At 44.0% G+C, this 23,416-nt stretch overlaps 1 protein-coding gene across 14 annotated transcripts in view; it reads left to right on the top strand.

Annotated features, from left to right (window-relative positions):
- The window catches only part of ANKRD6 (ankyrin repeat domain 6), a 122,035-nt gene that overhangs the window by 84,950 nt on the left and 13,669 nt on the right, over positions 1 to 23,416 (top strand). For 6 of the 14 annotated variants that reach the window (XM_083831509.1, XM_083831502.1, XM_083831508.1 and 3 more), the window contains exons 3-7: positions 10,169 to 10,267; positions 18,385 to 18,483; positions 19,176 to 19,274; positions 21,799 to 21,897; positions 22,879 to 22,977. In XM_083831509.1, the coding sequence (XP_083687635.1) occupies positions 10,169 to 10,267; positions 18,385 to 18,483; positions 19,176 to 19,274; positions 21,799 to 21,897; positions 22,879 to 22,977 (495 nt within the window). Of the gene's footprint in view, positions 1 to 490; positions 621 to 971; positions 1,245 to 10,168; positions 10,268 to 12,683; positions 13,024 to 18,384; positions 18,484 to 19,175; positions 19,275 to 21,798; positions 21,898 to 22,878; positions 22,978 to 23,416 lie in introns of those variants that run through there. The other 8 variants (XM_083831514.1, XM_083831503.1, XM_083831515.1 and 5 more) reach the window with 4 other exon arrangements.

Genomic DNA, 23,416 nt, shown 5'->3' on the forward strand with positions numbered 1-23,416 from the left:
GTGATACTATTAGCTGATAAAGAGCAGTGCAGAGATATTTCAAGAGAGAGGGAAAGATAAATCATCTGTGCACACACGCCTGCTATCTTGAAAATGTTTTTGCTCTGCTGAAACAATCAAATACCAAGGCGTGAAATACTGCTGAAGTAAAGGCAAAGCTGAAGTCCTCCCAGACTGGGAGGGTCCTAAAGCTCAGAGTGGATAAATTTTGTGGGAAGCATCACTTTTCAGCTCTGCTGGTTCCTTGGACAGGTTGTTGGAGCCAGGGAAGAAGAACTTGCTCACGGCCACTTGCCTGGTTTGCATGAAGAGTGCTAAATCTGAACTGTTCCCGGGGCCAGCGTGCCGCGATGTCAGCACCTCCGTGGGAACGCAGTTTCTCGATGACAGCAAAGATCGGTGTTTCCCCGTTGCAGGTCGAGATCCCTCCCAAAGGTGTCCTTGGGATGGTTCAGAGGAGGCTGTGAAGCATTTTGTACCAGTGAGGGAGCAGTCAGCTGCCTTTAATTGCTGGCTGCTCTCGGGCCTGGCAGTGCAGAGATCTGTGTATTTATATCCCCAGCCCATAGCTGTAACGCATCCGTGTTCCCTTGGCCGAAACGGTGCTGTTAGCGATCGAGGTAGGTAACTCGTGCCCAGCTAACGTAAAGTCTGGGAGAGGGAGAAAGATGGAATGGAAGGGGGCCACACAAATACAGATTAGGCCAAAAGAGAGAGCTTTCAGAAAGTTTAGGGATTTCTGTCCCACATTAGGGGAATGAGGGGACACTGAGGATGTGCTTCTGCGTACGTTCCCTGTGCCTTGCAGCAGAAGTGCAGTGATCCTTTCCAGGAGGCTCAGAGGGTTGTTTTGTTTTCTGTGTGTGACCCCCCTCCCAAACCGATGAGCAGATGAGCACTCGGGGAGGAGCTGCTGCAGTGCTCCAGTCTCTGAGACGTTGCTGATGGCAGTGTTGTTTTCTGATCCACAGGTCCAGAAGATGGCATAGGAACAGCGTCGCCTTCCAGGGAGCTGGGGTCCTTTCTCACCTCCGTGCATGCTGCTTGAACAGACCTGAAGCCTTTGTTTTTGGACTGAAGAAACCTGTGCACTGCTTGCCTTGAAAACCTCTCTCTCCTAATTCATGAGCCAGCAGGATGTGGTCGCTGTGCTTTCAGAACGGCTTCTCATAGCTGCGTACAAAGGCCAAGTGGATAATGTGGTGCAGCTTATCAACAAGGGTGCCAAGGTAGCAGTTACCAAGGTAACAAGAGAAAAACGCTTTACAAAATCCCTGGGAACTAACATAACTCCTAAACCATTGTCTGTGAAAATGCCCTTGCAGCTTTGCAATTCTGAATGTAATTGAGGTTAGCGGTGGATTACAGTGTTGGGATTTCCTTGAAGTTTAGACTTATTAGCTCATGTAAATTTACCAAATAGTGCATGTCTTGTAGTTAGACACTTCCCAGTACACGCGTGCACAGCTGTGGTGAATGCTGAGTCTTTAAAAACGTGCTGTGCTGATGGAGATGCTGTGGCGTTTTTCAAAACATTGCATTGACTTTTGAACAATGTGCGAGATGATGAATGGAGCAATTCATCACTGTCGGGGGAAGCTGGTCCAGAGCGCTGGTCTTTCTGGATGAGGGGATGGGGGAGTGCCACCTGTTGTGGCAGGATAAAGGTATGCAGAAAGCATTTCTTGCCATCAAAGGCTATCGGTACAGCGGCCTCGCTTGTATCTGACATCTACATTGATACCTGCTGTGTAGTCCCCATTCAGTATATTATAAATATTCAGTATATTATAAATATTAATATAATAACAATATAAATAATATTAGCAAATAAAAGATGAGGTAGAAGTGGCTGTTGCAGAGACAGTTCACTCAGCAAGAAGCCCTAAAGAGAATTAGGTAAGTTAGGTCTTTAGAGCTGCAACATAAAATCTGGGATGTCCTGTTGTGACAAACTACTGTTTTCTATCATATCTCGTTCTATTTCTCTTTCCATATTGCTTTTGAACACTGTATGTATGGGAGCAAATATTCACAGATAGAAAGCAAATGTGAGTACATCAGATAAGTAATCTGTTTTTTCTGTTCTTATCTGTCCATGACAGTTGGTTGCAATTCCTTTGTGGTGTTTGGGTTGTGGATAGCATTTATTTTGAAAGGTGGAGTGATCCAAAGGTAGCCAATTTTAGTGAGTTTTGCATGCCAAAACTGAGCGGTGTTTTGCTGTTAGATAATATATACAGATGTAAAAAATGTGAATGGGCCCATAAAGATATCTATTTGGCTCTGTTGTCCACGCATCTCTGTAGTTGATCAACAGCTATTGGAGGTGGTCAGGAACAGAAATAATTAAATATGCTTGAATGGTAGGTGGTTTTTTTCTTGTTTTGTGGTCTTGTGTGGTGGTTTTTGTTTGTCTGTTTTATAAGATACTGAGCTTTGAGGTTATTGAGGGACCTACCTGAAAATGCACAAAGTACTGAAAGAATACTGTATATTTTGTATAAATTTGTGCATTAAAGTAATTTTGAATCCAGCTTCCACACTGAACCATAAAATGTGGTGTCCCTTGTCGTGGTTGCCAGAATAATCATGCCACTGATTGAACTGTTTCACAGACGTAGGTTGCCATAATCCATAATACTAATGCAAAGCTGACACTTCCTCTTTGTTAAGATTGCTCATTATGTAATTACCAATGCCTTCTGTTAATTACAATAACAGTGAAGGCAAATTGTGTAAATATGACTTTCAAACAGAAAAATCAGGTTAATTTGATCAATGCAGATTTGCTAGAGTTGGAAAAAAAAATTCTTTCCTGCGCGATATAGGTGGCTTCCTGCTTCTTGCACTTGCTTTGTTGTGCCACCTTTGCACAGAAAATCAGCTCAGCTGCATAGGGAGAGCACGCGCGTATTTGCCTGTGAAAGGCTGTGTGAACGTGCACGCCTCGGAAGAGCTTGGCTCGCTCATCCAGCGACACAGAGGCTGGGAGGAGAAAGAGCCATCCAAAGTCCAGGACAAGGCTGGCAAAAGAGCAAGCATGTGTAAGTTAACCCCAAGTATATTTAAACTGGGAATTTTAAGGGATTTTTCAGCCATCAGAGCAGCCAGGTTCTTCTGTGGTCTTTCAATAAGTGGAACAGACCCCCAAAATAACTACTTTTAAATTACAGGTTGCTAGTTTTAGGTTGGAAATTAGATGGCATACTTGTCAAAGCAAGGAACTATTGATTGAGCTCTCAGATAAACTGAAGTGCCTTCTTCCCTCCCCGAGATAAAATTCATTGCAAAATGAAACCTAAACATAAATTTTTACATTTATTCACATGCCTTAGTTCTCTTTTACTCGTATATCTTCTGCTTTTATTTGCAATCTTCTGTTTGTTCTGTCAAATTAATTTTAAATTCTAGGGGTTTGATCCAAAGAGAGAAATGACTTTTGTACTTCTCAGCCAAAATTCCTACTGAATTCTATCAGAGCTCTATTGGAAAACGACATGCCAAAGCAAAGTTTTTTGGAGAGAGAGAAAATGTTCCCTCACCACTTTAGGCTTGAAATGAGTTTCTGATATGCATCTGTGAGCGCAGACCAATTCTTGTGGAACACCACCACGCAGAGCCACAGCTCGAAGGGACTGAGGTCTAGACCTATGTGCTGTTCTTCATTCAAACCAGATTAATTGAGCATGGCTTAAGGAAAATGAAGCACATTTTCCATAACGAACCAAGGACTATTAAATGCTGGATAGCTGGCAAGCTTGTCCGGTTCTAATTTTATCTTAAATTTGGAAAGTCATGCGATGTGGTTAATTGCTGCTTCAGTAAACAGAAATTCAGCTGCAAAGTGGTTTCATTTGTGTCACCTCTAAATGGGTGATTTCAAAAGAACAGCAATATGAAGGAATAGAAATCCGATGAGGAACTGGTGTGCCCGAGTTTCCTCCAGGATGGATTTGGTTCACTTTGACAGCACGAATAGCAAGTCCAGCCCTCACTTCCAGATGAGGTCAGCCTTGAAGCGTGTGTTTCAGCATCTTCCCTGACACCAGGATCAGCGAGGGACACGTGGGCTCTTCCCAGCTGTGGGGCTTTTTAAAACCTGGGAAGAAGAGCTGATGGCCACAGCCATCTGACACCAGGGACCCAGAGGGGAGGAGAGGGATGGTGGCACTGCTTGGCACATGGACACGCACGTCATCCTGGGGCTGGGATCTCTGCCACGGAGCTGTGCAGGGTGGCAGCCAAGAGACAGTCTTGCTCACCACGTGTGAACTCTGCTTTGGGCATCCTGTCAGCCACCTTGCTCTGGTGCTGCTCTGCCTGGTAAAACAAAGAGATCACATTTTTGTGCATTTTTGTTCTTCATTCTTCACAGGCATGGAAGTATATCTCCTTTCGTTATGAAAAGGGCAATAAAAAAAATCCCCCAAACCCAAACAACTGGTAGTTCATGCTGGCTGATTCCAACAAGCAGGTTCCTTCATGAGGTATTTTGGTGAATGTGCTGCCAAAAGTGGAAGATTAAGAACAGATCCTGGTATGATTAACTCTATTCTTCCAATCCGCAAAGCTTGTCCCATCTTTCAGTGCTTTTGTAGGAGAGCTTTCTTTCAGTAACCTTGTCGACAGCTTCATCTTTGAAATGTAAGTGCTGGGACTTTTGCTGAGCTGCTCTGTCTTGCTGTCCTCCCAGAATGTTGTTTCCCTTTTCAAAAGTTATTTTCCTTTTTATGTTGTGAGCTGAGATAGACGAGGGGGAGGGCTGAGAACCACCAGAAGTGGCAGAGGAGAAAGGGAGGTAGTGATGCATCGGGTAAGACCAGCTGCTCTCTTGATCTTGTTCCCAGCGTGGTGCCAGAGGAGGGGAGTTAAAGCTTTATTTCACCTCCCAGCCTTGAACTGCAGCGTGCTGGGAACTGCAGCCCTTACTGTGGCCTTGCTTCACGCCTGGAGATGAAATTCCAGCTCTGAACCTGCGTTAGAGTTCACCAAACCAGCGTGTTAGTGGTGGGTTTCACTGGGGCACTGCTCCAGGGCACGCGGAGCTCAGCACTGAGAATTAATGCTGCCAAAAAAAGCTGGATATTAGGTAGGGGTGTGCCACTGGTCTGTTAAACATGAAGAAGATCGCCATAGGAAGTAATAATGTGGCACAGGCAGTTTTAGTGCAGTTTGCATAACACCATGGGTTTTATGGATATTTTTTCAAAGGAAAGCAGAATACAGCTTTGCTGCAGAGCACAACATTAAGAACATCGCTCTAAAATTGAATTCTGCAAAGAAAGGATGAGCATTTGGGGAAAAATACTAGTGCTTCTGTTTTGATTCAGCAATTCTGTTTGTTTATCTGTTTGTTTCTTCAATCTGAGCTTTGAACTAGCTGTGCTGTGACCCTTCCATATGGCGGCACGTCATAGTGCCGGGGTACTCGTCGACTCGTCATCAAGGTTTCAACTTGAGAGAATGCAGAGTTCTGGAAAACAAATATTTTCTTCACAAGCAAAGATGGAAGCAAAAAAAAAAAAAAAAAAATCTGCTTTGGTGCTTTCACATTTTTGTGCTACTTCAGCTTGAAAAACTACTTATTGCCTTAAGTGGCTGTTTTAAACAATAATGAAAATAAACAAAAGGGAAATAGCAGACATTTAGGGACTTGCTCAGTGCCTGTTGAGGCCAGTGAGAAGCTTAGTGCTGGCTTGAGCGATCGGGTTATTCATGGGGAACAGCATAACAAATCAGCAGCGTGGAGAATGGGACAAGACCGTTTGCGTTTTCAAGCTTTCTGTAAAATGTGGCTAGGCATGTTTTTGCATAAATGCCGAGTGGATGAATAAACAACAGTGCTCATGCAGCACGACACTGGGGTGGGGTGGAAAACTGGATGTGCTTGCGTAAAAGCATCCACGAATATAAAAAGACAAGGAAAGATCCTGCAGGTCGTGGTGCAAAGCCTGCCTGTATGGATTTGGTTGCAGAGCGCACACCTGGAGCAGCTCCTCCACAGAAATTGTGCTTTTAAACCGTACGTATTGACAGGTGCCTGGCAGAGTGTGGAAGTTAGAATACATGTTAAATACAAAGTAAAAAAAAAAAAAATCCTGCTGAAATTCATCTGGATGTTTACTGTGCTTGGCTGCAACCTGATATGCCCCATAGCCAGAGCTCTGTGTCGCGGCTGCTGGAAGTGGCAGCTTTAGTACAAGAGGTCCCATTTATTTTTAATAAGCCAGTGACACGGGAGGATTTGTGCGATTTGTGACCTGCTGAAGCAATTATTTGCATTTGAAGAAATGCCCAAATTGCATACTTTTTGTGTGAACGACTGCTTTATTGGTTCGTTAATCTGAGTTGTAGAAGTCTCTCATCTGTATTTCTACTATTGCCTGTAATAACCCCAAAACCATTACAGCCGATATTTGGACATGCCCACAAGCTTTTAAGTCGGTGATCTTTCCAGTGTTTGCACTGCCTGCACCGGAGGAGCACTGCCTCAGTACTGCCTCTCTCTCCTCTTCTTCTGATGTTACTGGGAAGAAAAAGAAAAGCTGGCATTGTCGGTTCTTGCAGTGTTATGATTAATTGTGAGATGGCCAGTGCTTTTCCAAAAGCCCAGGCCTCTAATCAGTGTAATGTGCTGGAATCGATCCTCCTTCCCACTCTCCCATTGTGGTTAGGATTGTGATTTCCCTAGTCCCCCTTCAGAGCCTCTGGGAAGAGCTAAAGGATGCAATGACTGTGCTCTCTGAAGGTCTCCCTTTCTGTGTGTCTCCAGCAGGTGGGATGCCTCTGAACCCGTGTTTGTTGGGCAGAGAATCTTGAGACACACAAACCCTCTGGAATAAGAGGCTGAAGTATATTCCATCATCCTCTAGTCTTTTGTTTTAATAACTCGGTGTGTTTTTTCTAGATGAAAACCTGAATTTTGGAGACCTGGCTGCAGTTTTTGAACGCCTGGGGATGGTGATAGTGGAAATGCACAGCGATGCAACCTCTTTATTTGCTCAGTAGCAGGAACGTCCAAAGTTGCCTCGTGTTGGCTTCTTTTCCCCGTGGCCCCGAGAACGTGGCGGGTCTTGGCTTTGCTTGTTGAAGAGGCTGGAATGGAGGCGGTTTCTCTGCCAGCCTCAGCCCTTTCCTTCCTCTCCAAGTCTGGTGGTTCTGCTCGCTCCCTGTCCGACCCCTCGCCCTCTCCTATAGCCACAGAAACCACAGCTCTCCCTGGCCCCGCTGTGCCCTCTCCCTTTGAGGGCATCTCCTGTCCCGGTGCTGGTCTCCTGAGGCTGCCCACGAGCCAGAGCCCGACCGCTGCGGCCTGGGATGGGTTCCTCCTGGTGGAACGGGAGCCTGGTGCTGCCGAGGGAAAGGGCAGCCTCCTCCTGATAAGCCTGCTCCCTCCGGCCGCGGTATTTTTATGTGCCTTAAGGCACTGAATGGGCAGGTGAGGGTGGCGTGCCCTGTGAGATCTGGATCTGGTGTGGCTCGCAACTTTTTCTTGTGAAGCACGTGGCTTGGATGCGTGCCTCCGGGAGGCTTTCCCTGTTCCTGCGCGCTCGTTACGGGGTGCTTGTCTACATGAGGTGTGCTGGGTGAGGAAAACACGTTCCTCGTATTAAAAATAAACTCATACTCTTCTTCCATAGTTTATTTTTAACAAAGGACCTTTGGCTGCACATCGGCATTTTTTTTTTTTTTCAGGAGTTAGAGATGGTTATCTTATCAGAAAATTTCCCTGCTGGAATCTATCCGCGTGGTTGGCAGTGCTCTCGTTTCACAGCACACGAGCTGCCTTCAGCTTGGGTTTGTTTCTGTTTTTTTTTTCCTGCTCCGTGTACAGATAACAGTAAGTTGGTTTTGTGCTATGTTAGCAACCTGCTGGGAAATGAGACACTCCGATGAGGCGATTTATTTATCGCAGTTAGGTAATGTAGAAGTTCAGAACCCATAAACCTGAACGTGCTGGAGCACATCTCCATAATCCAAACGTGTTGTTCGTAGCTGGGAACGATTTGTCAACCTCGCTTCAGGTTCGTTTTCTCTTTTTCACGTTGCCTAGAGACTTTTATGCCTCCTGCCATCATTGAGTTACCTGAAACTTAGCCCTGGCTGTCCTCCAGGCCGCTGCCGAAGGAGGCTGTGCTCTGCGTGGCCGGGGCAGCCCTTTGCTCGGGGGGCATCGCCGATGGACCAGTGTCTAGGTGCGGCAGGAAGCCCACAAGCAGCAGGCTGTTGCCACTCAGTTGGCACAGAGAGGCTGGTGGGGACAGCAGGAAGCAAGCCCTTCCCACACCTTCGGAGATGCTGGAAGGAAAGTTTCCCGTTCATCAGGAGCGAGCTGCTGCCTCCTGCTTGGAAAGGGGAACGGGACAAAGCATTTGTTTTGAGAGACCTGAGCGGGTGTGGGCTTCTCCCTTAGATCTGGCCCTCCAGATCAGTCGTGGTGTAATGAATCAACAGTTGCCATTTTCAAAGCACCCCACAACTATTAACTAATGACACAGACGTTTTGGCTCCAGTATTACTGTGGATTTCAGCATTACTTTGTTCTGAAGAGGCTGAATTCCCAAGACTTTGCCAGCCGGGCAGGGATGGGAATTGCTGTGTGCAAAGAATTCTGTCCCGAGCATGTGTTGTTATTTACCTGGAGTTGCTTTCACACTCAGGAAGTTCTTTAAAATCTCAGAGAGCTAATGGTTCTCTTCTGTTTATTTAGGCCACTTGTCAGCTCTTGAGGTGTTTGCTTCTTTTCTAAGTGATTTATTAAGGCAGTTTATTTTCTCGTGAAAAAGAGACAATGGCAGCAGCAGTGATGAAGAAATAGACATAGAGCTGAAGAGCAGTGTAACACAACTTCATCTCCTGAAATGCCTGGGGGAGAACCTGTGAAGTTAATTTGTCATCTTAAAAAAGACAGGAACCCTGTTTTCTTACTTGTGATTAAATAAAATTTGCAATCAACGTTTTTAGATTTGTTCCTGTTTAACAGTTCATAAAGCGATGCTTTGAGGTCTATATGGGGGAGATTTGTTTGTATATATACATATATACACATACACGCACACTTCGTAGAGCAGAACTTAATTCTTGGTCCTCCCCTTATGAGTTTTCTTTTTGAGATTGTATGGGTTAGTTTTTTAGGGAATCACTTATTCTAGTTCTCCTCTGTTGTCCAAGACTCTCTCTTAAAATCTCTTCACTCTTTGAGCCTCTTTTAACATAAATTCTTGTGCCTCTTCTAGAAGAAGCAGCCTATTTTCCTTTTCCTGGAATGCTTCACCATAAATTCCACCTCAGGGTGATCAAATGGAGCTCAGTTATTTGTAAATATTGTCTTCCCCATGTCATTTCACTTAGATTTTTTTTAAGCCATTTGTTGGGGATTTACTTTTTCTATTAATTTGATTTTACTGTCAAATTTCAATCTTTTTTTTCTTCTAAAACCATACATCATTTATGCATCTCTCTAATTAAAGCATTTCTGTCCTTCTGCTCATTAAGTAACTGATCTTGATTACGCTATAGATTGATTTTCTTCTGAATATTTTATACTCTGTTTTTATGTGGGCTAGAGCTTGATAATGTTTAAAAGTAAGTGTTGTCTGAAAACATCTGACAGATCTTTGACAAAATGAGGTTGGTTGTCATACACAGCGTCACCTGGAGGGACTTACAAATCTTCCACTCATTTTAAGGGGGTAGCACCTGTTGTACAAAACGGTCCAGAAGTTCTTATTTCTCTTGCAAAAATGGTACCCAATGCAGTGTTTGATTTTGCCTGTTATAGGAACTTTGTTGTACTGAGTAGGATTGGAAGTGGCTGACAAATCTGTGCTCCAGAGGGACAGAAATAAAAAGGTCATGAATTCTCTTCAGGCATGGACACAAAGCTGGCTCCGAGTTTGTAAGGAAGTATCCTTACATAAGTAGAATATCCCCTTTGTAGATTACCATCAGGATAAACTGAAATGTTGCAGAACGGGGAGGAGGAGTTTTATGCATATACAAAATGAGGGGAGGCCTTTTGTACACTAATGTATGTCAACTGCTGCTACTGCAGACTTCAAAGAGAGGGGTATATACAGAAGAAGGAGGAAAAGGATAAAATTCTGGTAAACTATTACGCATAAAAGCTCACCTTAAATTATTGTTGTTTTCTTCTCATTCATAGCATGGCCGGACCCCCCTGCATCTTGCTGCCCACAAGGGTCACCTCCATGTTGTCCAGATTTTGTTGAAAGCAGGTTGTGACCTGGACATTCAGGATGATGTAAGTAGATACAGCTTCCCTGCTTGGGGTGGAGGGGAGAAGGCTGTTGTTCCATCAGTCATTTGCAAATGAGCGTAGGTCTTCACTTCTTTGAAGTAGGATTAAAAGAAAGCAAAATCTGTCTCTGTTTTTTTTCTAATTTGGAGATGCAGCCTCTAATTTGGAGATGCCAAATTTGCATGAGAGACAAAGTAAAATGAGGTGTTTTTCGACGAGTTGCTCAGTCCTTATGCTCCAGCTGCAGAGCTTTGTGCGAGCTGTGATTGTGCCGGGCTGGTGTGAGTAGCAGTGAGAGCTGGTGCCTGCCGCTGGGTACAGAAATTAAATTAGAGCTCGTTACACTGTGCAAGAACCTGCTGGAGGACGTCAGGTGGGGGACGTAATCTGTTTTGCCTGAAGTGGGAGATGCTTTTGTGTCGACGCATGCCACAGCATATCGGGCAACTGCAGTGGGGAATTACCAAGAAATGATCCTGTTGGCTGCCGTGGTTGATGCGGGGAGGTCGCATCTGTCAGGCTGTTGGGTGGTAAGCATCAGCACAACGCAAACAGCTTCGAGCTTAGTAAATGGTAGTTTGTTTTCATTTGGTCAAATATGTAAGTTGTTGGAACTTCCTCGATTTCCATTAACTTCCTGGCTTTCCATAAGAAGTTCTAATCTTGCACCAGGTTTTAAGGCACGTTGGAATGACAGGCAACACAGTTTTAGATACCTCGCTCTGATGAACAAAAATGTAGGCCGAAATGTGCAACAGCAGTTGAATAGTTAGGACTTCCCTCCGATTCGTTGCTAACTTCCGATGGCACACTGGCACAAATTTGAGGAATGGTTGCTTTGTTTCCCTCTGTAATAAGTAAGATTCTTCACGGGACCTGGAAGTCCAAAGGTTGCTAGTAGAGGCACCCATATGACTATTAAAAGGGCAAAGAAGATGTCTAGGTGCCTTTTGAAAAGCCATGTAGGCATTTGTTTGCATGCAAAGGATCTTAAATATCTGTAGAAACTGGAAAACTGGTTTCCTTCTCCACACGAGCAGCTGCATCCCCATGAGGTGCAAGCAGTCTGGCAAATGTACACCTGTACTACTGTGGTATTAGTGCAGCCAACTTTCTACTGGGGAACTTGTTTTTCTAGGAAGAAACTTTCTCTCCTGCACTCTTTATGCTTTCACTATGCCCTTCTGTAGAAAGGAGCAGATTTGCAAGTGTAATGGCAATATCAGTTTATTCAGATATACCCTGAATATGTTTTTAGACATAAATGCAAAAATGCATAAAAGCAAAAATGATTCATCAGATATTTGAGACAAAATTGCAGGCACTTTACAAGTACAGTCAGTGTTCCTGAGAAATACAAGTTAGACTGCAAGTGCTTCCACTGATTTGCTCAAACTGGGGTTCTTTGAAAGCTGCTTTTTGAGTAAGTGTTTTTTATTTTATTTTATTTTTTATTTTTTTAATCTCTAGTCATAAAATCTAGACTACTTATATGTAAACCTGATTCGTTAGCCATAATGGAAAAAGAGTAGATTGGTGCTTAGCACTATTTTGGTTTAGCGAAGAGTCTTGCACTGCAGAAATATCCAGCTCATAAAAGACCTTATTTCACTTGCCTGGCAAGCTTCTCCGGGTCTTTGTTCACAACAACTGGATACCTCTTCTTAATGTGGTGACTGATCTGAACAGAATAGGTGCATGCTTGATTTACAGATACTGTTTCTTAAAAGCACAGTGCGATTCTTTGCTCTGTATTTAGTACTAGTCATCTGGTTTGGGCTAAGGAGAACCTCAGGAGATGCTGAGACTCAGAGGGTGGGTTTGGATTTGTCTCGGAGGAGGAGAAGGAAGGCTAAACTCCACATGAGGACTTTTGCTTGTGAAAGGTATTAACTAAAATATTTCTGCTTTCCTTTTGCATAGGTCTTCAAGAAGGTTCTCTATGTTTTCTCCTTGTATAATTCATTTTTACACTTTATTTATGCCATACAGAAATGTTCATATTCTTTTTTAATTGCAATCTATTGATTATGCCTTCAGTCACTCTTATCCTGTGCTTATTTGGCAGTGAAGGCACTTTAGCATCAAGTGTTGATTAACATCATTACATTTCATTTCAGGAATACTGATTTAGGTTCAGAGATTAAATTGCTCATGAGAGTGGGGAGTATCGTATTTCATTGAAAATTAAATTACTTGATTTTTGTCTGCAGAATTATGATAACAGAAGTCTTCAGGTTCTAAAAATACGCATATTCTATTTTTCTAAATAACAAGAGAACTCAACATTTTATTTTGGAGTTGACTATAGCTAATAAATAAATGCAATACTAACTTTTCATCTGCTACATGATAAGCAGAAACTTAAAAACTGCTAAATGTTTTGGAGAGATTCAAACACTAACTTCATGTTCTACAGATGTATTCTTTAGAACACGGCAAGAGCCGTGAGAATTAGTTGAAGAATGACCTCCAGTGGCCTGGAGTGGGATTATTATGAATTTCAACCGGTGGAGTCCAGCTCTGTAGAGTACGCAACCCCGGGAGCTAATTCCTTCCTCCTCCCTGCCAATCCTGAAAACTCTTACTGGGATCCCAATGCAATCTCTGACTGGTCAATGAGTATTCATACAGCACGCACCTCAGAAATAGTCAAGGAGAAAGTTGTCCCGGTGAAGGAAATCAAGGAAGAGAAAGATAAGAAAAACCAGAAGAGAAAGGCTAGAAAGGAACCTAGAAGATCAGAGAGAGAGAAGGAGGTTAGAAATCTTGTGCGTCAATCCTGCCTTGAGCTTCACTTCTCCCATGGCTGCATGCTGCAAAATCTTGGACTGGCAGCCTGGCATGACAGCTCTTGGAGGTGCATGACTGCATGGCGAGCTTTGTGCTGGGTGCTCCGCATAGTTTCCTGCCCTGTATGCGCTTTCTGAAAATCTAACTGGGAAAAAAAAATGTAAACTTTAAAACCCTGAAAAGGCCCTGAAACTTCTCTTCTGGAAGTTCCACGTTAAGAAGCAGAAAATTAATTTCAAATGGAAGAATAATCCAGAGGTCAAAATCATTTCTAGTTGAATGTAAACATGCAAAGTGGCTTATTCTTATGCTCCCATTTAAGTCTCGTTTAGTGTCATTTAAGCTGTAATTTCTTTCATTCATGTTTATTTTTTCACGCCTTGATCACTTCTGCTGGCCATGCATCACTATTTACTGTTCAGAGTGAAATTCTGCTTACTGTGTATTTGTGACGAATGACTTTCTTCAGCAAAGGAGGACGCTGGCATTGAGAAGCACCAGGGCACATTCGGTTGCCTTTGTGTACAAAGGCTTCAGAATATTCAAACATGCTTATATGTTCTTTGGAGTATTTTACACTCGATTATATTTTCACTTTTGAATGTTTTTCAAGAACTTTATACTATGCATTCAGTGATTTGATTTCAAAGTATGAGACTTCGCAAGTGCCATCCAGCTCTTTGTATCAGGGATTGAAGGCATGAGTTTTTGCTGTTGATTTTGGTGCAGTTCAGTAGTAAGACAGTTTGGTAGTTTCTGCAAACTTGAAAAGACAGTGAGGAGGCAAAGCATGACACTGGAAGGGGCTCTAAAGGAGACCATGGAACTGATGGAGGCTCTGGAGAAAAGGAGTGTGTAGGAAAACAAAATATGGTGGTTATAATAGTTTTTAAAACAGAGAAAGGAAACAGTAAGATGTATTACAAACCAGTGTAAACTAGATCTCATTAAATTTGCGGATTAGAGTCTTCGGGATTAGAGACTCCACTACCTCTGTGCTAGTCTTGTACCATGACAGCAGCAGGATAGCTGCAAGAAGTACCACGAGCTACCTGAAACTCTTTTATAAGTTGCTTGTGTTATTTTCTTGCCCTTGGAGTGAACTTCAGATATGAAATAGACAGCTGTCCAGTTCCCATGTCTCTGGTCCTAGTGGTTGCATCCACTGCTTTAAGTTAGTCAGCAAATAAAAGTCGAGGAGCCTAGAAGGTAATGACAAGCACCAGGATGCTGAGCAAACACCACCTTGCCTTGCCAGCACAAAAATGCTAAAGGAAAGGGTAATGCTAAAATCTGTGGAGAAGGTCGGGATTTAGGTATGTGCCTTTCTTCAGGATTCATGGCCTGCAGCCCTCTGCTGAAAGCAGGCATTTAAGCTCTGTCAGGAGTACGGGTTTAGGCTCTGGAAACCTACCTGGGCCTTTTTATGCAATAACTGTTGTATGTAGAGCTCTCGGGATGTACAGTCCCTTATTCTCTGCCCAAGGGGATGCACATCTACATTCCTGGTCTCCCACCAGCATCTCCCTCTCTCTAGCCCAGTGAATACAGCTGTTTTTCTTGAAGGCGAACTAATTTTGACACAGAAGTGCTCTCATTGCGAGACAAGCTGGGCGAGTACCGTAACCTCCGGGCTGCTGCAGGAAAGCTTGTTGGGCCTTGTTGGGTCTGTGTGGCACGGGTTCCAGCAAGCGTGCTGAGAGGTGGAGGGGAGACACCTACGCGGCGGGCTGTGGCACAGGGTGGTGTGAGGGACACCTCGGGTTCCTCTTGGGTTCCATCACAGCACCAGTGCCTCGTGGTGCTGGGCGAGCTGAGATGCCCACTGTGTTTGGGTGGAAATGCCTCAGTCTTAGTTGCCTTCAGGGCTAGGCAGCAGCTAAGGCAGGGGGTTTGAGAGGCACTGTTGCAGACTTAGCTGCCTTACTTCTACCAAGTCTCTCTTAAGCACCTGAGAGTCCTTTTGGCTTCGGGCCCATGTCTGCATTTAGGCAAGCTCACTTCTGTTGTTTCTGTCAAGGTCACATTTGCGTGACACTGGAGTTACTGCTCTTCATTGTTCCTGGCTTGCAGTCTGTTCCTAAGGCATAAGTCACTTACAAATAGGATCATAAATTGTGCCCAGCATAATACTCTGGGCAGTTAATGTGCGCTTTCAGGTGGATTTTTTCTCCGACTCTCTAGACTAGTCTCTTAATGCTTTGCTAAAGGCAGAACTCTGAGGAACGCTTTCAGAGACAGTTATTTTAGCAATTAATAAAACGATACGTGAGTCAGTGATTGCACCGTGTGAAAATGCACACTCTGAAAGAAATACAGCTCGTCTGTTGTATGTGGCTCCATAAAGACAAGTTACTGGTTTGCTCCTGTACTACTGGGGAGGAAAGATGGGTTAAAAACATCGTGATGCACTCTGTTTTACTTATACCTGGGTTATGTGATGGGCCTGGGCTGCTCAGTACCTCACAGCACAGAGGGAATCGTGGTCTCTGGGCTCAGTTTCCATGGTGTACAGTCAATGTGTGCGCTGAGGTGTGAGGGAATGGTCCACAAAACCCTGCCCTGGTGGCTGGGGTTGTAGGGACCGTCACCAGAAAATCGGGATCTTCCTGCTCTTCCCTGGGAGGTGCCTCAGCCCAGTAAGGCAGGACTTGAGATATCCGTTGACACTCCCTGGTATATGAACGAGGTCAGGACCTCATCCGTTCATTGACCTGGTCAGGAGGCTGCCTGGGGACCAGAATATTGCCTGGGACCAAACCCGGGCATGGCTCTCGGTGCCACGCCACATCCTCAGGAGGAGCTGCCCAGGCCTGGGCTGGGCTGCTCTGAGCGCAGCAGGCCCTGAGGGCTCCCTTCTCCTGCAGCAGGGAGGTGCTTTCAGACGTGTTTGGTTTGAATTTAACTAAGATCCTTTCAGAAGTCGCTGCCATATCCGCAAAGCCCCCAAAGCTGAATGTCCTTTGACCTCACTGCAATTACTGTCATGAGGCTGGGTGAGCGACAACAGCAGCCTTGACTTAAAGTGCACTCAGTGAGGGGATCCTTAATTACAAACTAAATCCCATACAACCCATTTGTGCCCCCAGTCTTATCTCCACGATCAATTTTCCAGACTGCAAAGAAGCAGTAAGCAACTATTCATTGTCAAAGCTCCGTCCGTCCCCACGGCAGATGTCATCTTGTTTTACTCCTGGTTGTAATGTCGTCTGGCATTTTGCTGGGGTAGCAATTACAGGTTGGCGGGATGGGTTGATGGATTACATTCCAGTTTGGTCAGTAGGTGAGGTGGCCTTTGCACTGTTCACATTACCCATTGCTCTGCAGTAGGGTGTTAAGTTCTGCCTTGGCTTGTTAGAGAGCAGATTCCTGTGCAGGAATAGTTATTGGAAGCTATCTGACACTTGCACATGTGAGATGGTATATTTTGGAAGATTTCCATAACATTTTGGTTATCTTTCAACGTGGAATAAATACACAAGTTCAGAGAACTTGCAGTGCTGTCCGTTTTGCCATACTTTGTGTTTTTCTAAAAGTCCAGGTTCCTGGGACTGTTCTTGTGTTTGTTTTAACTCTCTTCAAATACAGTGGGAGTCTTAGTAGGGCAAGAAGAAATGTAAGCATATGTCACTTCTACAGATGAAACATAAATAGCAAAAGAAAAAAAACACACCTCAGTGTAGTTTTTTTAATCAGCTTCATGAAAACAATCCAATTTAATGATATACTGGTGGTGGGAGTTAGCGTTGCAGGGGTTACTGAAAGGTTGTGGTTGGCAATGCTCATTTTGCCCCTGTGGATTGATAACTGCTTTGTTGTCATTAGCATAAAAGAGCCCCACTGAGAGCAATTTTAAAGTCAGCTGCTAATTGCCTTTGAGAACAGATTATTCAAATTATCCAGTTATTTAAATAATTGTAGACTGTGGGACAGAAAATACGGAAATCTCTTTAGTTTTAGTATTTAATATCAGGTAATACCGGATGATAAAACTTCTCTACTACAAATCTTTATATCTCTTTAGTACTAGCTTCCTGCAAGCCTTTTTTTTTTTTTTTTTTCCCCCTGCAGGATACATTGCATCTCTCTACCCTTTGTGTATTTTTGGTGAATATAGTCTAGATAAGCAGAAGCAGATTGAGCTCCCACTCTGTTGTTTATTCATCCCCCCAAAAAGGCTGTGTGCAGCTTTGAAGCTAGTTGTTTGTGCCTGGACTCACAGGCTGTGCTCCAGCACTGCAGGTTCAAAGCAGCTTCAAAGAAGAGACACGACAGGTTGTCGGGGGAGCCCTGGAGACGCTGCAGCTTGGTTTCCCATTGATCGGTGTCTTACATCCCTACATGCTGCTGCATAAATCCTCCTATTTCCCCCCTTTCCTCACCATCTCACAAAAATGCACATAAAAATATGTCGATAACCCAGATGGGCAGAGCAGGGTGAGAGGCAGCGCGTGCTGTGCGAGGAGCCTTGATAGCGGCAGCCCTGACGGTGCAGGGAACTCTGAAGCTCCCCTGTTACAGCCACTAGTTTGAGTCTCTATCTTGGGCTCTCTAGCTCAGCAGATAAGTTCAACAATTAGAGGAGAGATAGATGGATGGTCAGGTGAGATGACCACATCAGCATCATTTCTTTTGGAAACTTAGCCATAAAGGAAATAAACAGATGTAAGAAACTTGCTTGTTGCTGCAACAGGGCAGGTCCATGAGAAGGGAAAGTCGTTTGGACCTTAAGATCACTTGGTTGTTTGAATGAAATAAGCTGATCGTCTTGCAGTTGTGGTCCTCATCATAGAATTGCCTCCACTCTTAGCACTAATTGGTAAATCCATCAGAGGTGCTGAAGACACCAATCTCATCTCATGCTCCTTATCCTAAGCTGGGCTGATGGAGCAATCAGAGCCAAAACAGGGGAGCCTCATCCAGTTAGTGTAAGTAGTGGAGGATCATTGTGATGAATTATGACAGCCTGTAATTGCCTTTAGAGATATTGTTGGTTATTAGGTACGTAGTGCCAAATGTGTTAGATTCCCTGCCTTCTAATACTGGCATATTTTTAGAAGACTTCAGTGCTGTGTATGGAATTGTGATGAGTTGAGAACTTCGGAAAATAATTGTTTTGTTGGTCTCTGATGCTTTTTAACTTCATTAATCTTGGAAACTTTAATGATAGTTGTTTACGGGGACTGTTTTCAAAGGCAGCTTGGATTTAAACAGCACGTGTTGAAGACGCAGCCTGTGTGTGTGCTGTGTGTGTGCGTTGACTGTGTTTGTATTAAGTCAAAATCAGGTGGCAATAATACGGATTAAAGATTTGCTTCTTTTTGCAGGGCGATCAGACAGCATTGCACCGGGCTGCTGTCGTAGGGAACACCGATGTCATTGCAACTCTCATTCAAGAAGGTTGTGCTTTGGACAGACAAGACAAGGTAACAGGCAAAAGTGAAGCCCTGTGGGGTGGCAGCTTTGCCAGCCAGTAATATTAAGATCTCATAGAAGAAATTATAGTTTATGCTCCTGAGTAAGTACCTAATGTTTAGAAAGTAATTGGGACAGTTACACCGAAGGAAAAAAAAATAAAAAGCTATGCCATCTCTTTAACAGAAGCTACTGATTTAGTTATTTTTTGATATCAAGCTGCTAGTTTTTGATTTAAGTTTGTTCTCAGCTCATTGATGGAGAAATCACAACCATACTGTGCCCTACCCAAGACACTGCACAGTTTCCCTCAATTATCCCAGAAGCTGAGAATCCCAGGCTGTAAATTTAGTTTGTAAATAAAGATAACTAAGTCCACATTCCCAACAAAAGCTTTTGTGCTATTCTCTGCTTGCAAGGATAAGTGGGAAGAAGTGGAAGGTGAAGACAGCAGGAGGCTGAAGATAGGAAGAACAGAAAGGAAGAGGTACCTAAGGTGTCTGTGGAAGTTACTTTAAGTTTTAGTCTAGGATATATCTGCATCTGCTAAAAATAAAATAGAAAATTAGCTAGTAGGAAAGGAAAAAAGATTTATTTTTCAAGTGACCAGGTGACACATGCAGCTGCTGCAGTCTGAATGTAACATTGCTCTGTGTGAGGACCCAGTGCACTAAAGTTCTCCTCTTGTGTGTGTGCTCTTCAGGACGGGAATACCGCTCTTCATGAAGCATGTTGGCATGGATTCAGTCAGTCTGCCAAAGTGCTCGTTAAGGCAGGAGCTAACGTGCTTGCCAAGAACAAGGTGAGACACATACAGAAGGAGCTTTCATTTCTAGTGTAAGGTGGCTGATTCTCATCACTGGAGATTTTTGGTCATGGCATTTCTCAGGAGGCTGGAGACCAGCTCCTCGTGGGACATTTTTCCTCTTCTTTTGCGTCTGTTATGCTTGGATGGTCCCTCCACAGGCATTAGGAAATTCGTATTTTCACAGCTGATGCCGGAGGAACTCAATTGCGCTTTGAATGATACATCAGTTAGAGCAGAGGAACAGTGCAACTGCCTTGGAAATCTTCACAGTGCTCTAATTTATAAGGAGTACATTTATTGTGACTGGTGTGATTTAAAATGAATATGAATTGTATTAATTAGAATGTGGCATTCAGAATCCATTTTCCCAGAAATTGAACAGCCAAATAAATGTAAGCCACAAAGGGAAAAAGTAGTCTTGTATCTTTTCTGAGAAAGTTCTTCCTGATACATAAGTGTAGGCTCTTACCAAAAGCTTGTAATGAACCTGGACGATCCTTCTTTTGGTATTTATAATATCTTAAGAATAACAAAGCAAAGCATTTTAATTCCACACTAACTGCAATATTTGTGGAAGACTTGTCTTCAGTTCACTAATTCAAAGACGAAGGAAATAGCAGTAGCAGCCCATGGTATGAGCCGAGTTAGGGCTCGGACCATGGTGCCACAGGGTTGGTCAAGTTGCATGGGCGGCACCGTGTCCGTCGTTACAGGTAAGAGGGTTTTGGGATGTCTTTATGGGACCTCTGAGCATTTTTTCAAGCAAATGACACAATATTTTGGTAAATGTACTTCTAAATTGTAAATACTTCTGAATACCTCTAAAATTTCAACAAAAAGTGCCAGGGAAGAAAGGGAAAAAGAGAGACAGGTGGTGAAAATCTTAAAATTTTGAATGAAAGGGCACATTGCCTGGGCACGGTTTTCTGTCTTTCTGCGTGTGTATGCAGTATATAAGCATATATTTGTACAGTTGTGGTCACTTGTGGTATGTAGTTACATCATCTTTGATATTATTTCATGTGTACTCCTTCTTTTATATTGTTCCAACTTCCAGTTTTTTTCCTGTGTTGTTCACCTTGATTTGCTTCAAAGGTACTTGAGACAACTTCCCATGCTTACACATAACAGATGATAGTACCTGACTTTATAGGCTTCTGAACCATTTTACTCCTGTCCCTGGATGTGCTTGTCTCTATATATGTATATTTATGTACAAAGGTGTGTGCTTAAGAGTCAAGTCGTGTTATCCTGCAAGCTCGGATGCCTTAGGGTGTTAGAAAATTTAGCTTGTAATACAGCATCGGTCAGCTGTTTGGAGACAACCTCTTCTAAAAAGCACACGAACAGAATAGCTTAGCAGTGTTAGCATCTGAGATATGGCTGGTGTACTGCGTGAGTGCCTTCTGTGCTGCTCTTCGATGTCTTACCTGTGCAATCCTCTCTCTTTGCCTTTGATCATTTGATGCTTTTTAATGGACAGGGCCTTTTCTCAGGAGCTGCTGAAAAACAAGGGAACTGTGCATGCTTGCACACATGCGTGCACTTTGACCTTTTCTGCTTTCAAGAATAAATGAAGAGCTTATTTCTCCTTAATCCCCAAACGGTTTCCTGGTCTCTCAACTTTCAGTGTTACTGATGACAAGGCATACTTTTTCTGACAGCTTTTCTGGCAGCCAGGACTAAGAGCCATGTGCAGCAGCACCTTGCAGTCCCGTGGCTTATGCCTGGGCATCTTGAGGCTTTGGCTGAATGGCTCTCACTGCCTTGTTAGAGGGACAGAAACGGGCTGCTGGATTTGCCAGATCCTGCTAAGCAGCAGAGGACAGGAGGATTTTGGTGTGTTTTTGCTGTACCTCCTGGTTAATTTCTCCTGGGACTGCTTGGGGAACACTTCTATATACACGCTTCTTGCAGCACGGCATCCCGAGCACAGGATTTAAAAGAGCAATGCAACTGAAGACAGTTTCTGTAACAAATGAAATGCAGAGACCAGACAGGACATGGGATTTTAAAGGCAAGTCAGGTGATATTTCTTTCAGTACAAAACTGCATGTTCGCTTATTTCTGGAGCCTCTTTGATTTTAGACGTTTGCAGCAGGTTGAGAATGTAGGCACAGAGCGAAACAACCAAAGAAGGGGAAAATGTTATAGCAGGAATGAAAGCAAGACTGTCCTGAGGAGTATTATGGCATGGGAAGTTGTACTTCTTTAAATTAAGTACATGATATTGCTGCTTGATTTTAATTAACCAGAAGTTTCTAGATTCTTTGCTACCTGAGCAATGCAGATATTGTTAGATTGACCAGTTTCTGCCTTAACTCTGTCCCAGATAAATCATTTCCAGGATGAAGTGGGTATTGCAATCTCCAGGTTTGGTCAGCTCATAGCATTGGGAAGAAGCAAGTTTCCCACCCCTGGGTGGATCTTCCTGTGGGGAGACCTGCGAGGTTTTGTTTTATAAAGCTCCTGTCCAATTTCTAAATACGACTTCTGTATTTTCCTGTGTTTCTCTAAGGCAGGTAACACACCTCTGCACCTGGCTTGCCAGAACAGCCATTCCCAGAGCACTCGTGTTTTGTTACTTGGAGGATCTCGAGCAGACCTCAAAAACAATGTGAGTTTGGAAAAGGACACGTGTTCATTTTTGTGTGCCTTTGTTTTAGCCATACTGCTTTAACTTGTGGAAGTACTCAGGTTTTAAACTGTCATTTTTGTCAGAAATTCAAAACCAAACACTAACAAATGGTTGTAAATGTTGCACACGGGAATGCTTGAGGTAGGGCTGGGTGAGACGTTGCTTGTACCCGGCTCCTGAGTGGGGCTGGAGGGACCCAAAGGGTTTTGTTGTTACCCAGACCAGCACAGCTGATCCTTTGCTGCTTTTCGTGGTCTGAACCATGTAGTGTCGTGTCATTCTGCAGTGGGGCTCCTCTTTCAGGAAGATAGAAATCTTACGGGGGTTTTATGCCAGCACAGTGAAAGCCTTCAGGCCTGCCCTCACAGACATACAGTGCATATAGCCTGTTGGTTCGTCAAATGAGGTAGATTCAAGGTGCCTTGACAGCTTTCCTCCTATTTTGTAATGGATCTGGCATGACAAAGGCAAAAAAAAACAAAACAAAGGAAGAAAAAACTACAAGTGGAAGCCAGATGTCTTTGTCCTGCTGAATAACCCCAGAGGCAGAGGCACACCGAAATGGGAACGTGTGGGGCTCTGCTCCCAGCTCAGCCCCAGCTGCCCCTGTGCTGCCCCTCCTGGGAGCTCAGCTCTGGCCCCACTCCTCAGGTTTTCTTCTTTGTGCGTGACTTTCCAAATCATGCTGGTTTGGGGGGCAGGAGAACAGATCTCGTGTAAAAATGTGAGTGCAGGGCCTTACAGTTACATTGTTTTCCATCAGTGGTTGAAGAATCCCTCCCCTACCCCTGCTATTGCTAAGCTTTATACCAAAGGGAAGACAGCATTGCTGTTCGGCGGGGGGGGTGTGACGTTTGCTGCTCATTTTGGTTTAACAGGATTATTTCATCCTTGAACACCATGACAAGTGCAAGCTTCCTTACTGCAATGACATGCTCAGAGCTTTGTTTCTGTTTGCAGGCAGGAGATACCTGTCTGCATGTGGCTGCTCGTTATAATCACTTGCCCATCGTTAGGGTGCTGCTCAGTGCTTTCTGTTCTGTCCATGAAAAGAACCAGGTCAGTGCATGAACTCCATTGCGACTCTGCGCCCTTCACATAAGGCTAATTGTTGGAAAGAGAGGTTCCTACCCAGCAATCCCACTTCTCTGTGTGTTTCACTGTGCTGCCAAGTGCCTCAGCTTCCAAGAGTAGCCTTAAAGCAATGGCATATCAGTGGTTTATTATTTTGCCATCACATTTGCATCTTTTCTTTAAAACGTTTTCTATTTATGAGGCTCTGCAGAGGTGTGTTGGTGCAGAAAGGGGTGATGGGGACAGGGTAGTAACCTCGGGTTAGGGGCTGGGGGTCCTGTGCAGAATGGGTCTGGGCGAAAGACTTGGTCATTTCATGGGGCCTGTTTTCTCCTCCGTCACTGGGTGGTAACGAAACTGCAGGCATTGCAGGGACACTGTGATGCAGGGCTCAGTCATGTTCAGATGCTGCAGAAGTGCAAAT

The sequence above is a fragment of the Anser anser genome (genome assembly GCF_964211835.1).
Source record: "Anser anser genome assembly, chromosome: 3".
Classification (NCBI taxonomy): Eukaryota; Metazoa; Chordata; class Aves; order Anseriformes; family Anatidae; genus Anser; species Anser anser.